The sequence below is a fragment of the Platichthys flesus genome, chromosome 2 (assembly GCF_949316205.1).
Source record: "Platichthys flesus chromosome 2, fPlaFle2.1, whole genome shotgun sequence".
In the NCBI taxonomy this organism is placed as follows: Eukaryota; Metazoa; Chordata; class Actinopteri; order Pleuronectiformes; family Pleuronectidae; genus Platichthys; species Platichthys flesus.
Window position 1 is genome coordinate 12271783 of NC_084946.1, and position 14694 is coordinate 12286476.

Genomic DNA, 14694 nt, shown 5'->3' on the forward strand with positions numbered 1-14694 from the left:
CATACTTCAGAGGAAGGTTTTCTAAAAGGCCCTGCAAAGCAGAGTTATTTATTTGCATTTACTATGAAAACATATGTTACACAAGATTAACTGAAGCATGAAAATGTGGGCATTTGCTGGATAATCACACAAATGCACTCCACCATCATCAGTTTTTTTTTTTTTTTAAAGATGGTGCAGAGAAAAGAGCAATACAAAGGCCAATCTTCTGCCGTCAGATCAGTTTTCTGTTGAAACATTTGATACACAATAGAACCATCTTTACTAAATGCAACGCACAACAGTAAATTATCAGCAATTATGGGAGTCTGGGCCGTGACCTGTCTGCGCGTGTTTGTCCATTATGACGCCTCGTTTAATCAACACTAGACGTTTCCTCAGAGTTGGGACAGACAGGCCCAGATTTTCTCTATAAATAAAGAGAAAAAAAACAAAGAAAAAAAATAACAAAGACACAAAACTGTTGGTTCTTTTCCTGTGTCTCCTTCCTTGGACCTATATAGAGCTATACTATACTGGTCAGCTAAGCCAATTGAAAAAGGAAAAGAAGAGGTCCTGGTCTGACATCCTGCGCAGACACTGGTTCAGTGCTTGGCTCATGGGTTGACTGGAAACAACTGAACTCCCTTCAAACCTTGACCGTGCGTCAGTCTCTCTTCAACAGAGCGATGGACCCTAGTTGTTTTTTCTGTCGTTTATCTATTTGCAAACACTCGTCAATACCCTGCTGCAGCAAAACTGCCTTTTTCACTCACTCGTTTCGACAGCGTTGCATCATCAAAAATATAATCTACTGACACACATAGATGCTATTATGCTTTCATAGGGACACTTATCTTTCTGCAGTTTGCTGTTTGATATTAGTCACTGATAACCAATGAGCATGTTGATGTTTGCAGGTCATAAATGAGGTCCTAAATGAGGTCATCAGAGATGAAAGGCCACCTGCCTTTCATCTCTGATGTGCAGTTTGTGATGGGGAAACACACACGTATATGAAACCTGCGAGTGTTTGACTGAGCGGCAGGGATAACGCTACAAACTGATGACGTGGGCTTTCAGGTAATGTGCTTAAACTTCAGACAAGTGTCTATTCTCCGTTTGACTGACTGCTCTTTTTTTTTAAACCTGAGAAAAAAATATTCTTCCTTGAACCAGACATTACTTCTTAGAATAGCAGAGTCACCTGTGAAACTGAAAGTCTGAACTCTGCAGGTGAAGAAATCTGATGCTGAAATATAACGCGTACGTATTTGAAAGATCACGCATACATCTCCTGAATTTCAAAACCTCAATGTCGTCACACCCGGAGGCCACTGTTAAATGGAAAACATGCAGAGGAAAATGCTTTCTGTAGGAGAGACCGGCATGAGACTTAATTTAAGGGTTTGATTTTATCAGTGCTGTTGGAGACATTACAGTGGAATAATGCTGCGCTCCGTTCCGCCTCAGTAGAGCACGTTCGTGTTGGTGTCTTCACACACGCTGCGACAACCTGTGGCCTGTTTACAAGACATCACTTTAACGTTCTACCACAACCCATGAGCCAAGTCTGTATCTATTGCTGACCTAAACCTCCGAAGCCCAGAGTGGATCACAACCTTATTAATAAGCCCCTCACAACCCCTGCCCCTGTGTCCACTCCCCCACTTCCTCCTCTCAATCCTTCCTGGGTGGGTCGGCTTTGAGTTTCCGTCTTCCATAGTCCGTGGTGGTGGTGGCTGTGGAGGGGTTTTACCCTGGACTGAGCATCCTTCCCCCCACGTAGTGTGTTTGTAGAATTTGGAGTCCACTAACTGGCTTGTCTGCAGGGTGGGGGGGGGGGGTCCACCTACAAAGCCAGCTCCTCTCACTCCTGAGCTATGCTCCTCAGCACATACTTGACTGTGTAGGCGAACGCAGCAAAGCCTACAATCACAAACAAGTTGGCCAGAGCCCCTCCCAGAAGTCCGTGGTTGCGGTTGGCCTGCTGCAGACCAGGGGCAGGGTTGGCACCTGCGAGCGGGACGGGACCTCCGTTAAGGGGAGGGATGCCGTAGTGGGCGTGCTGGGGGTCACCGTCGGGCACCACGTCAGGTAAGGGGAGGGGCTGCGTGCGGGCGCTTAGCTCCTCCTGGGCCTTTTGTTTCTGTTTTATCTCCTGTGAAGGGTGGAGGGAAAGACATGGGGGACTATTAGGCCAATAAAAAACAAAAGCAGAAGATTAAGATGGCAAGTTGCAAGTTGCATTCTTACATCCACGACATCAGGAAACAGCTCGCAGAACACTTTATCCTTGAGGTTGAAGGCCAGGCTTTGGGCCGACAGCTGTCTTTTCTGAAAAAGAAATGAAAAAAGAATTTAACACGCAAGATGTCTCTGTCTGATGATCTAAGCGAGGCGAGGCAAAGCAGTGTTTAATTGAGGAGAACAATTCAAATAACAATTAAGAGGATTTAAGTCCAGACTATGTTCCTGCTGACCCATCGACCAAGGCTCAGTCGGTAAGAGACACGTTTGTTGAGGAGAGGAAGAAGAAGAAGGGGAGAATACATTTTGCAGGCTTTGTTGGTTTATTAAAAAAATCATGAATTTTTTTTGGCCTTGCGTCATTATGGGTAAATTATCATTTGTTTGACCTCACCGTGTAGTCCGAGGTCTCAATGCTCCCGAGGGTGGGGCCTTTCTCCACCATGAAGCTGAGCAGCCCCGTGAGGATGGTGGAAACAGACCACGCAGGGTTCCACGTGTCTGGATGGAAGTCTGTAATGGACAAACATAACCTGTGGAAGAAAACAGGCGATGTTACAGAAAACAAACCAAGCAACAGGTAGTTTTTGGAACTTTCTTAAAATCCTGAATTCTCACACAATTCATCAATAAGAAAGTATAGTTTTACCTTGTATTACACTTAAATCTCCCATTCGGTGTAATCATATAGATACTTGGTGGTTTAAAAGGGAACTCTCTAGGAAAAATTAGTTTTCCGTGGTAATATCCTCCTGCACAAAAGAAAAATGCATCACAGGACGGATTAAACACTGGATTACACAATGCCGTGAGAGAAAAGGTGGGAAGTTATGACACATCATTCACAAACTGCAGAAAACCGCATGATCTAAAAAAAGCCCCTCTGACAGAGACTACCTGAAGAGTACGTGCGAGTTAACTCATCGGCATATTTTACCTTCGTATGGAGTTTTCTCAGGACCTCGGACCACATAGTGCCTGGAAAAGACAGGAACAATGTGTTAGACACAAGACGTCTGCAGTACCCAAGGTTTGAACTCAGTGTCTCCTTTGATCGGCCTTTCTTTTTTCGGGTCTTTAACTTTCGTTGGTGAATCTCGGTGGACTAATGGCTGAGATGCACATCACCCGACTCAAACTGCAACTATCAATTATTTTTCACCTTCGATTTATGAGCTAGTAATTATATTGATGACTAACTTTGTCTCAAAAACATAAGAAAAAGGTATAAAAGTATAAGATCACTTTGACAAATGAAAACATAAAGATCTTATTATAGAAATTTGAGGGCCATCACATTTTGGTATTTTTCTTTAAAAAAATACGTACGCTGGTTATCAATCATCAACTACACAACACACGTCTAAATTTAATTCCAGGGAAAGATACGCTGTTAGTGTAGTTCACTAACGGAGATGACAGAAACTGGATTTTCTGCTCAGGGCAGTTGAACAAAAGACAAGGGCGCGGCGTAATTATAGGCCCACCGCATCTTGGTAATATGCAAAGTACAATACCTGCACTAATGCCAACCCACAACTCAACTGTCTGCCTCTCTGTTTGCGTGAGACTCTAAATTAAACTATAAATAAAAGTTGTTGTAAAAACTTACCAAAGGTTTGCTTTATATTTTTTAGAACCTATATTTTAGTTAATTTTTTTTATATATATATAATTTTATGTTTTGTAAGTATATAAATTAGAGGGACTGAAAATTCTGATTTATTTATCTGGACAAAAGGGTTGAAGCTGGTGAATGTGTTAAACAAATGTCTGAGATGAGCATCGTACCATTCTAGGATGTTGGAGGGGAGAGGTTCTGCACAGATGTAAGGCACGGGGTCTTTCTTTATCCTGAGGTAATCCTGCTTGAGTCGCTGAGTGGCTGTGGTTGGAGCTCTCTTATTCCCGTTGTTGTTCATCTGAGGATTTAGAAGACATGCAAAAATGAAGATACTGAAATTCATCTCAGCTCCTTTGGTCTTTACACTTGTTATCAGGATTCATCATCAGGATGTACTCTCTCAAATCTGGAGCTGTTCTACTGTCTGGTAAACCCATCAGTTACCAGCGTATGACTGTTGAGAATTCGACAGTGTGCAGCAACAGTTGCGTTTGCAAACTGCAACTGTTGCTGTAAGTGAGGCTCACAACGAAACCGGTTTGATTGACAGCCAATTGTTCATTTAGATCCAAAGCACAGATTGAAGTTCAAGTCAAAACCCGAGGAAGGTATTTATTTATTTTTACCACAGCACCACTGTGATGCAGTAAAACACCTCAGACCTATTTCCCTGCTGACAGTGAGATGTGGGAATCATTAAGATCACGTTGATGCTGCACTGGAAAAAGTAATATTGTCTATCATCAATATTTATAATTATCAGGATAAATGTCACATTATTGTTTTGCTCCCGACTGAATGGTGGGGTTTTAAAACCTTCTTCATAAGCAGAGAATGACAGACACTTGATAAAAAAAAACCTTATGAAGTAGATAAGACACAAAGTATAATCATTATATTGGTATATATTGGACATTTGTTGTATTGCTGAAAACGGCTCTTTGAAAATAAAAACTATGACTGAATCTATTTTAATTTTCGTTGACTTGACGAGACAAGACGAAAATGTTGTATCATATCAGGCCGTCATGAAGTATCAGGAGCGTGCGCGTGAGTGTGTGTGTGCGCCAGATAGCGCTACAGTCCCGAGGCTCCGCCCCCCATCCCGCTCACTCGCTCAGAGACACAAGATCAGAGCTCGTTCACGTGTAGCATACGCTCACTGACTCGCCGGTTGCTACTTAACTATGGAAACAGTGAAAACACAGAGTTTCTCTGGTCTCAGCTGATCAGAGATCAGCGCAGCAGCTTCTTGATCAGAGCAGAAGCTGCAGTTGGTTTGTACCGAGCTTTAGTTTATATATTTTTTAACTAAATATATACTTATTTCAATAGGGTACTTCTTATTTCATACATTTCCCACAAATATTGGGAGGACTCAAATAGCCCTACAAGGTTCTTTGTTTAATTTATTTCAAAGGCCTTCACTTGCCTTTGCATTTTGTTCTCCACTTCATAAGCGTTAGGTGTTTTCCTTTGTTGTAACAGGTACAAATAGCAATAAAATGTCAAGAGTTTTCTTTATTGTCGTTCTATAATTTCGTAAATGCAACAAACTATAGTTTAGTATAGTATAACTTTATATCAAACTTTATTAGCTTTGTTATCAAATATGTTTTGCGGCTCCAGACAAATTTTATTTGGGGGAAGAGGAGGCAAAATTACTCTTTGTAAGAAAAGGTTGCCGACCCCTGCTATCCCTATGCTAGGAGGGATATCTAATGGACAACCTAAGTACTGCAAGCTAGACTATTAAGCAGTTGTAGACACAACACAGGGTCCCTGGGCCTGAGAAGGGAAGAAAAGGAATTTAATGTGGCTACTAAATGTGACTAAAACTAGACTAAAATGTAATTCGTTTTTCGTCAACTAAAACTAGACTAAAACTAAGAAGGATAAAAATGAATAAATGTGACTAAATCAAATTTGCATTTTTGTCAAAAGACTAAGACTAAATCAAAAATAGCCGCCAAAATGAACACTGCTTCACAGTTATGTTTCACACCTGTCTGATGCTTGGTTTGTAAAAAGCAGTAGAATTCATTCTGAAATTAAGCTTTAACTTAAGGGCCTGATTGACTCACAGGGCAAAAATCTGCAACACGGTACACCCTAAGAGTTGTTAAATTAAAGAATATTAAGTTTCCCCATAAATATGTTAGATCCACTGTGTGTTGAGTAATGGATAAAGTATTCTCCGTCAATATCTCTGGATTCAAATGCAGACCATGACACTTTTGTTAATGAGCAAGCTTATGCAAAAACTACTGGACGGATTACCAATACATTCAGATGCAGATCTAGGTCAGGGTTGTCTTCGGGCTTGTATTATCACTTTAACATTATGAGAAAGTGCTTCTTGTTTTTTACATTTTCACTTATTTCCCAGGCAATGATTAATGGATTGTTGATTAAACAAATCCATGAATCCATGTTTAGGGAACTCATATCTATGTGTGTGTGGAATTCCTTGGTACTTGATTGCATTAAAAGGGAACTGTTTGGCCTTGGAGACTCTGTGTGTTCTCCTGTGTCTCTCCAGGTGACAGTTATATCACCCCCCCCCCCCCCAGTCCTCCATAAAACCAGTCCCATTAGGTGTCAGGTTTTAGATCCTATGCCGGCTGGAGCCTCCATGCGGTGACTGGTGTGGTGTTATGAAGTGAACTTCGCGTCACACGGCCTATGCGCTAGTACACGACGTAGATTCAACTCCAGCTCGGCTCGTTGAACTCCAGATCCCTTCAGTGTTTGCCGGTAGAGCTGCTGTCATGCGGCGATCAGCTGACGACGGGCTTCGAGTGGAAGTGAAGTCAGCGTCGCTTCCTCATCCAGGACGAGCGAGTTTGCGCAGGTTGCGCTTCCGCTGGGACTAATCCCTGGCGAGCTACGCTAATGTTACACCCCCACCTGAACCAGTTGGGTGAGCAGGTAACCCCCTCGCTCACTGGCTGTAAACAAACAGAGCAGAGCAGCTTCCAACTGCACGCCGACATGACACGTAGCTGAAGACGAACGGCGTAGTAAACACGGCGCAGTCCTCGCTGCCCGCTCAGGAAGACTAACTGGGCTTTACACGAATCTCTCAGGTACACTGTGATCCCCGTGTTAGCCACCGCCGGCTAACGTTGGTTAGCCTAGGCCAGAGCTATGTTTAGCTAGCTGGCGTTAGCATCCGTTCGGTAAGAACCGCTGTTACGAACCAGAGCCGAGCCCGTGGGTCTGTGACAGCGTAGGACACACATACCTCTCCAGAGACCCCAGTGAAGACGGGTGTTTGTGACTGGACCCGGGATGAGGCGGCTGTTCCTGTCGTCAAACTCCCAATCCGGTGAGACGATTGCAGCGACGTAGCTTTTGCTAGCGCCTACAGCAGGAGTGACACTTCCGGTTCTTCTTCTTCGATTGTGTAAAAGTGGCTGAGAAAACGACAGAGGAAGTGAAAGTCCGCTACGAGCTTATGTGGAATTTGGAAAATAAAGAATGAAAGCCAAATTCACACGTGAATAGAATTAATTTTTTTACTTTAGTACACCAACTACAATTGTAGTGAATATTTCTTAATTATACATTTGAAATACTTCTATTGTGACGGAGTCATTAATCTGTGCAACCCAAAACAATCAACTATATTCTTCTGTGTCTTTGCAATTATTGTTTTCTGTTTTGTAAACCAAGTAACATATAAAGAGTAAGTTATTGTTCATCCATAGATACACATATGTAGGTTAGATAACGTTACTACAAGTACGTACATAGATTCCCATAAGTACCCCGTGTAAGTATCTTGCCTGCTTACAAACAGTACTATGCTCACTTAAATCTGTAAACCAAAAAGGGGGTTTGTTTATATAGTATTAACTTAAGATATCTGGCAAGTCTGGTTACCGTAAGGCTACTGACACTGCCAAGATTACCACATCTTTCCTTTTCCTTCTTTGATATGCAACATTTTAAAGGAGAAAAACTTAAATGCACAGAAACATCTATGACAGCCTTTTATTTTGGTCAAATATTTTATTTCTGCAATGAGGTGCAAGAATCAGAGATGTGCAGTAGACAAAATGTAATTATTCACAACAATAAATGAGGCACTTCACTGATTTTAAACCTCAAGTATAATATACTCATCACAGAGAGTATTATTAAAGCTGTGGGAACAGTTGCACAGTATTTGTTTATTTCCAGGTGTTATATTGGCTTTGAGCTGGAGATGACATATTTTAAGGAGGCACGGAGTCATGAACATTCAACAGGCAGTTAAATATGCTCTATTGCTCAATAATGGGATATTAAAAATCCAGCCATTCGGGCATATTGATCCATACTTGAGAGTATAATGGCTCCTTTTAAAAATGTCTTTTGTGTCTTTACGAAGTGCAATACTATGTTGTTGAAGTGCCCCTATAAGAAAAAAACAGTCTGGTGTCAGGTGAACTAAAATCACTGTGCAAAGGAACTGTTTGAACATGACATGAGCTCCCTTGTACAAACTGAGCAAAGAAATAGAGAACAATGATATTCAGTAATAAAATATCTTCAGAGTCCGCAGGGTTTTGACTCATTTGTCTTTATCTGCATCACTCAATCCCAGGCACCACATGTCTTTTCTAACAGCATGGACTGCTTCTGTATCTGAAGAGTGTTGAGGTGAAGTGGTGGTCAGCTGTGGTCACTCTGGTGTCCTGCAGCGGCCGAACTGTACGCTCCTTCTCCTCAACTTCTCGGGCTGGAGAGACGCGAGGAGAGAAAACTGGCGAAAGACGTCAACACAGGAGGCGTGACCTGCGGAATGGGACACTTGACATAAATCGAGGGGGCTTGCCCTGACTGTGAGCACTGTGGAGACAGCAGGGATTTGTCGGCGGGGTTTTGCTTTACTTTTGCAACAAATCAAACCTTATTAATTACATAAAATCAAGGAAATGAACCACACAATACAGAAATCTCCAGTCACCCACATATCATTATCTTCAGGAGGCAAGAAAAAATTATCCACCTACATGCACCCATGAGAGAGCAAAGTCCCCTGAAGAGACGCCTCAAGACCCCAGGACTGAGGCTCCTCTCTCTAGCCTGGTATACACCTATTCCTTCAGGATGATTAAATGACTCACTCCTCTATAAACCTTCTTTTGTTTGTTCACCTAGATGCTCTGTGGAAACCACCTGCTTAAGGTTCCTTTCCAAGATGTTTCTTTCTTTTTATTGCTTTTCTTATGTGTGTTGTATTTATTGTGTTTTTATATTTTTATGTTTCTATGTTCATTGTATGCTCCAATAACCAGAGCCAATTCCTTGTAGGTGTAAACCTACTTGGCAATACATACTTTCTTGATTCTGATTCTGATTTACAAAAAAGGGAAATTAGAAAAGAGAAATAATCCCTTGGATCCAATTTCTTCTCTTGCACATTTTTAAATCACTAGGAAACGATATCTGGTCTCATGTGCTTCATATGCAAAGTCACATTTTATCATTTGAAATAGAGCTGCACTCAGTAGAGTGCATTCCTCTGATGAGTCCCCTTATGAAGACACATATAAATTCACTAGATCCAGATTTGTATTTGGATCTGCAACAAATTTCACAAACTCATAAATATCTGTGTCATTAAACATGTGGGTTTTATTTCATTAAGATCCATGAAATGCAGCAGCTCGGGTTTCGAGTCAGGCCCTTGCTGCATGTCTCCCCTCCCTCCCTCTATATCTCCCTCTTTCACATTATTTTCTGACAAATTATTTTCTGACAAATCAAAAGTGTTGAAAAACACACAATCAAGATGTTAAAGAAAGTTATAAAAAAACAAAACATTTCCACACAATTTCATGGAATCAGTCGAGTATAGTTTTTATGTAATCCTGCTAAATGAAAAACAAACAAACCTCCTTGGCCCGATGTAACTGGCTCAACTTACCATTGGATGTATGCTTTTTTTTATCATTTTGTTTAGGTATTAACTACATATTTTCAAATGCATGTAAATACTGAATCTTGCAGCACTTTCTTCTGACTTATCTCTCCTCTACAGCACATCTGTGAGAAGTCCCAGATATATAATTTCTCCCTGTGAGACAAATAAGGTTCATATCATCAGGACGGCTCCAAATATATTCCCAGAGAGAGGGGGTAAAATGAGTCTATGACAGAAAGACACCCTGAAGTTCCCCCACAGCCACAGAAGCAGAGAGAACACAGTGCCCCTATAAGACGGCCCGGGAGGCTTCACTCACTCTCTCCCGAACATCCTTGGCTTTAACTCTCCTGCTGCCTGTGGCAACCCCTGTGGCAACAGAAGCAATGAGATGTCAGACATTGTTTTACTTGCTCACGTGTTTAGTGTCAGGTGAGGAATTAGGCAGTTCTAGCACACGAGAAAAGGTTTTCAGCGATGGTGTACGAGCGCTTGTGAGATCACATGAGATGTTTAACACACTGGAGACACTTCATTATTCAAGGCACAGTGTTGCAGCTGCTGCAGGCTGAAAACAGAAGCACTATTTAACAGCCATAACGTGCTAAACACTAGAGCTGTATTTAAATATCATGTGTGCTGGAGGTGTATGTGTGCACACCTCACTTATATATAATTATACTATTGTATTGCTTTGAATAGGCCAAGTGCTGCCCAGTTTTGTTATAGACCAAAAGACACACCAGACCATATTGTGAAAAATAATATTCTCCCAACATCAAAATGAAATGATTACAAATTTAGAGCAGCGACTCACAGCAAACCATTTCAAATATATTGCTTCGATGTTGAGAGAATGTCACAGATAAGAGATGAGACGGGAAACAGAAATGAGAGCAACAAGCAGGAAGCAGGGTTAGTTCATCAAGAGTTTCTCAGTTTTATTGTATGCATTTTGTTTTCTTCTTTTCCCCCCTCAGTGCTTGTAAAGACAGGATAGAAAGTATTCCAAAGATAGCCAAATGTCAGTGAACAGAGAAACAAGTAGAGCAGGACTCTGTTACAGTTCTGCCTGACAGGATGTTTTAGTTTTTTTTTTAGGAAGAGAGTAAAAAGACAAACATAAAACCGATCAGACAGTCAGGATCCTTGATTGAATGCTGAGAGGCAGGCAGTTGGCTTCGAGTTAAAATACACAGGTGTACTATTTACAGCTTGTTTGTTCTGAACAGCACCTTTAACCACTCTTATGTCAATACACACAATGGACACGACATTTAATACTTCCTGCTTTAGGGCCTGTATGGGCCCCTTAACAGTTTGGTCACAGTAGCTTCACATCACCTCCTAGACTGGTTCTACTTGCAGCACATCAAACTAGTGCAGAATATCACCTGTTGTAACAAAGTCTCTCAGGCGAGTCACATTTCTGTCACCTCTTTTTTTGAATACATGAGTACACGGTCAGTGTTTTTACCACTCTGTCACTTCACAAAGCAAGGTAAGTCTATGCTGCATCTACTTTGAACAGTTTCAGAAAAGAAAATAACGTTGATATCATACTACAATGTCAGACACTTTCCCTTTAAAAAATCTTTGGCAGAGGAAAATAAAACCACAAGTGGAAATAAAGAAATCAAAAAGGTCAGGACTGAGGAGGTCACCACTGGTTGGATTGGTGGATGTAAGAACGGCACAGAGGTGTAAAGAGGAACTTCTGACGCTAAACCGGTCGAGGTGGTTCATGCTTATTCCACTGCACCCACGACATGATCAAACCGTAGAAAACTATTTAATCATGCTCACCATAATGCTAAACGATGTCGAAGTTGCCAAAAAAAGAATATGCTGGCTTGGCATGCAGGGAATACTCTCAGCATTTACCAGTGAGGGAAGCTAGAATCAAACAATGGTGTAGGCTGTTCTAAAGTGATGTGCTCCATGATCTCACCACAGGTTCTGCCTCATGTTTGCGTATTTCCAACAAACCTGAGCCGTGGGTTTACACACATGAGTCAATTTGTTCTGTGAATGACTGTTGAAAGGCGCACTTTTGTTGACACACTCTCTCCCTGTAATAAAAATATCCCCTGTCAAATCTCTTTCAGTGGTTCGTTCGAGTGCCAGATAATTGTTCATGCAGAAGCACGAGGGCTTGATAAAGTAAAACAGAAAGCAAAAAGTCGCATGAGTAATGTTGTCTGACAACTTGCGTCCTCAATTCCAAGTAACGCTATCAGATCAAAATGAGAATCAATTAGAGAAATGCAGATGATAAACTGCACCAAGAATGCATTGCACTGGTCCTCTGGAGATACACATAAATAATAATAATAATAATAATAATAAAAAATAGACAATAGATAGATATACAATAATTTGAGTGGACAAGAACGATGCAAAAAAAGTCACACTAACTAAATGAAAATTAAAAATAATACTGGAGATGGGAAAAGTGCACAGGTTCTTTTTTTCCTTTACATATTGTATCATAATATCATATTATTTAACTCTGTCTCTCAGTATTCTCTCATGCACGCACTCATTCACTCCTCATGTCACAAAGGATCTCAGATAGCAAGCGAGGGTCTCCTCCCTCACAAGCAGTATTTTTGTCACAGTTTTACAATAACTTCCCTTCCAGACCTTCTCCCTAATACACACACGGAACTGCCCTGCTCACCTCTGATGCAGCTTCTTTTTTTATTCTTGAAGTAATGGAACTTTTTTTTTTTCACCTCATGCCACAGCACATATAGAGATTAGCCATTTTAACTTCTAAATATGTATATTTACATCTCTGATTGAGAAGAGATGGGTACGCTGGATGTCAACACAGATGGTTTCGATAGATAGAAAGCATGGAGGGGGTTAATGCAGTTGTTCAGAGGTCAGAGCTGTTAGGCCACAGTAGACCCCCCCCGCACACGACAGGTGTAAGTTAGAGAATAAACCTGTTAATAAAACACCAAAATGTATTTTTACTGTGTATGTGTGTGATGGCGGTGCTGAGTAATGGCAAGCAGAGACACAGTGATGCAGAGAAAATGGAAGTGGTGGCTGTATTGTCAGTAGAGTTAAAAAGGTCCATCAGGGGTCTCCCTATTACACGACACACCCCCATAATGAGCGAGTGGTACGCTCCTCTGTTCTTAGACGCTTGTAAGCCTTCGTCTACGTGGTTATATTCAGTTTCCAATGGGGGGGGGGGGGGGGGGGTATTTTGTATGTATATACTAGAGTATGTATATATAATGTATACATGTATATAACACAAGCTACACTCCTGGATACAGGAGTAACTAGCACTCCTCTATCGTGAGGCAGATGAATTCCTGGATGCACTTCCTATACTGCTGCTCAGTGGGGCTGCTGCCCGGGTATTGACCTGGTTGACCCAGCGGCGCCTCGGCCTCCCGCATCTCCTCGTTCATCCGCGCTAAGCGTAATCTGTCGAAGAGAAGGGAGAGCGGGAGAGAGGATGAGAAAGAGAGAAAGGCAAAGAAAAAAGCAGAAATGAGAAATGGGAAGGGCGGCAGGTGAGGAAAGAGAGAAATATAAAGGAAGGGAAAGGATGGAGATGGTCAGGCGCCATGACATCATTGGAAATGTGGTGGTAAACAGCAGTGACAGAAGACAGATGATAGGAGGAGGGAGGAATGGTGGGAAGAAAAGAGTGAAGGTCAGTATCACCGTGAGCTTCCATCGCAGAAGAATACTTAAACATATCGAGCAACATTTAGAAGACAGTTGATTTTTGAGAAGAATTCTGATGATTTACAGTGTGACGATGTCTGCGTTGGCAGCCTGCACGGCGATACTCAGGGGGTCATGACCCTGCTCGTCCACCTCCGTCTGCGATGCTCCCCTCTTCAGGAAGAGACACACCTGACTGGGAACCAAAAGTTACATCGAGAGAAAAAGACAGAGAATGATGTCAGTTGCTAGCATCAGAAATCGCCTTTTATTCCCTTAAAAATTATAAATATCATTATTAATAAAAAGCAGAAGGATGAGAATTTTTTTTTTGGGCTGATAAACTCATGGATGTGACATTGGTAGAGTTTTGCAAGCAATGGTCTGAGACCGTATGACTCAACTCTCAAAGAATTCATGTCCTTCAGCAACAGTCTACAAATGTGGCTGTTGTCAGTTTCTGACGAAAATACTTAATGACTAATACAGTCCATGCCATGTCTGGAAAATGGAGCAATCCTTGTGACATCAGAGTAATTTGATGCAGGCTGGCACATGAACTAAGTCACGAGGAAGAGGCAGAGAGATTTGAAGCTGTTATTTTCCCTTTGCAGGCGTCACTCACCCAGTGTGCCCCAGGTAGGTGGCGTGGTGCAGCGGGCCTCTGCCCCTCATGTCCCTCTGGTTCACATCAGCTCCGTTCTGCAGCAGGAACTCACAAGCTATCAGAGAGCCCTGGCAGAGAGACAGACAGACAGATAGTTTATTTTTTTATTTTTTTATTTCTTTCAAGTGATAGTTGAACATTACTGACTCATTTACTCACTATTTAACCCACACAGATTCCACAATTTCTTGATTTCTCAAAATCCGTCAAATAAATGAGAGTAAATTGCTGATTTATAAAACTCAAATGCTTTTGAGGGTCGAACCAACTTAGTGTCTCACCCCGATCACGGCCTGTATGAGCGGCGTTTTCCCCTCCTCCTCCTCACTCGCGGCGTGGACGTCAGCACCGTGTGCAAACGCCTCGGCCATGAGCGGCAGGTTGTGCAGACGCGAGGATCGATAGAGGAGCGCCCCAGGGTGTAGCTCCCTTGGATCTTCCGGATCCGATGACATTTCCTGCTCGATCTCCACCTCGCCACTGGACGACTCCTCCGACTCCTCGTCTGAGGGGTAGGGAAGGAAACAGGTAAGGAGACCAAATGCTAGTGAGTGAATCCTC

General features: G+C 42.0%; 2 protein-coding genes across 2 annotated transcripts in view; both read right to left on the reverse strand.

The window, feature by feature from the left end:
* Positions 1–13: 13 nt before the first annotated feature.
* On the reverse strand, positions 14–7247 carry ube2j2 (ubiquitin-conjugating enzyme E2, J2 (UBC6 homolog, yeast)). The gene is made up of 7 exons (XM_062398269.1): positions 7101–7247; positions 4021–4151; positions 3167–3207; positions 2879–2981; positions 2624–2762; positions 2236–2316; positions 14–2140 (listed from the first exon to the last, which is right to left on the reverse strand). Exons 2-7 carry the CDS (start codon positions 4149–4151, stop codon positions 1850–1852), a joined length of 786 nt encoding a protein of 261 aa, XP_062254253.1. The 5' UTR covers positions 7101–7247; the 3' UTR covers positions 14–1849.
* Positions 7248–7911: 664 nt separating this feature from the next.
* LOC133963673 (arf-GAP with coiled-coil, ANK repeat and PH domain-containing protein 3-like) overlaps positions 7912–14694 on the reverse strand; it is a 55267-nt gene continuing 48484 nt past the window's right edge. The window contains exons 21-24 of the mRNA XM_062398271.1: positions 14415–14638; positions 14092–14201; positions 13552–13662; positions 7912–13220 (exon numbers count right to left, since the gene is read on the reverse strand). Of these exons, the coding sequence (XP_062254255.1) occupies positions 13073–13220; positions 13552–13662; positions 14092–14201; positions 14415–14638 (593 nt within the window). The 3' untranslated portion in view covers positions 7912–13072. The remainder of the gene's footprint in view (positions 13221–13551; positions 13663–14091; positions 14202–14414; positions 14639–14694) is intronic.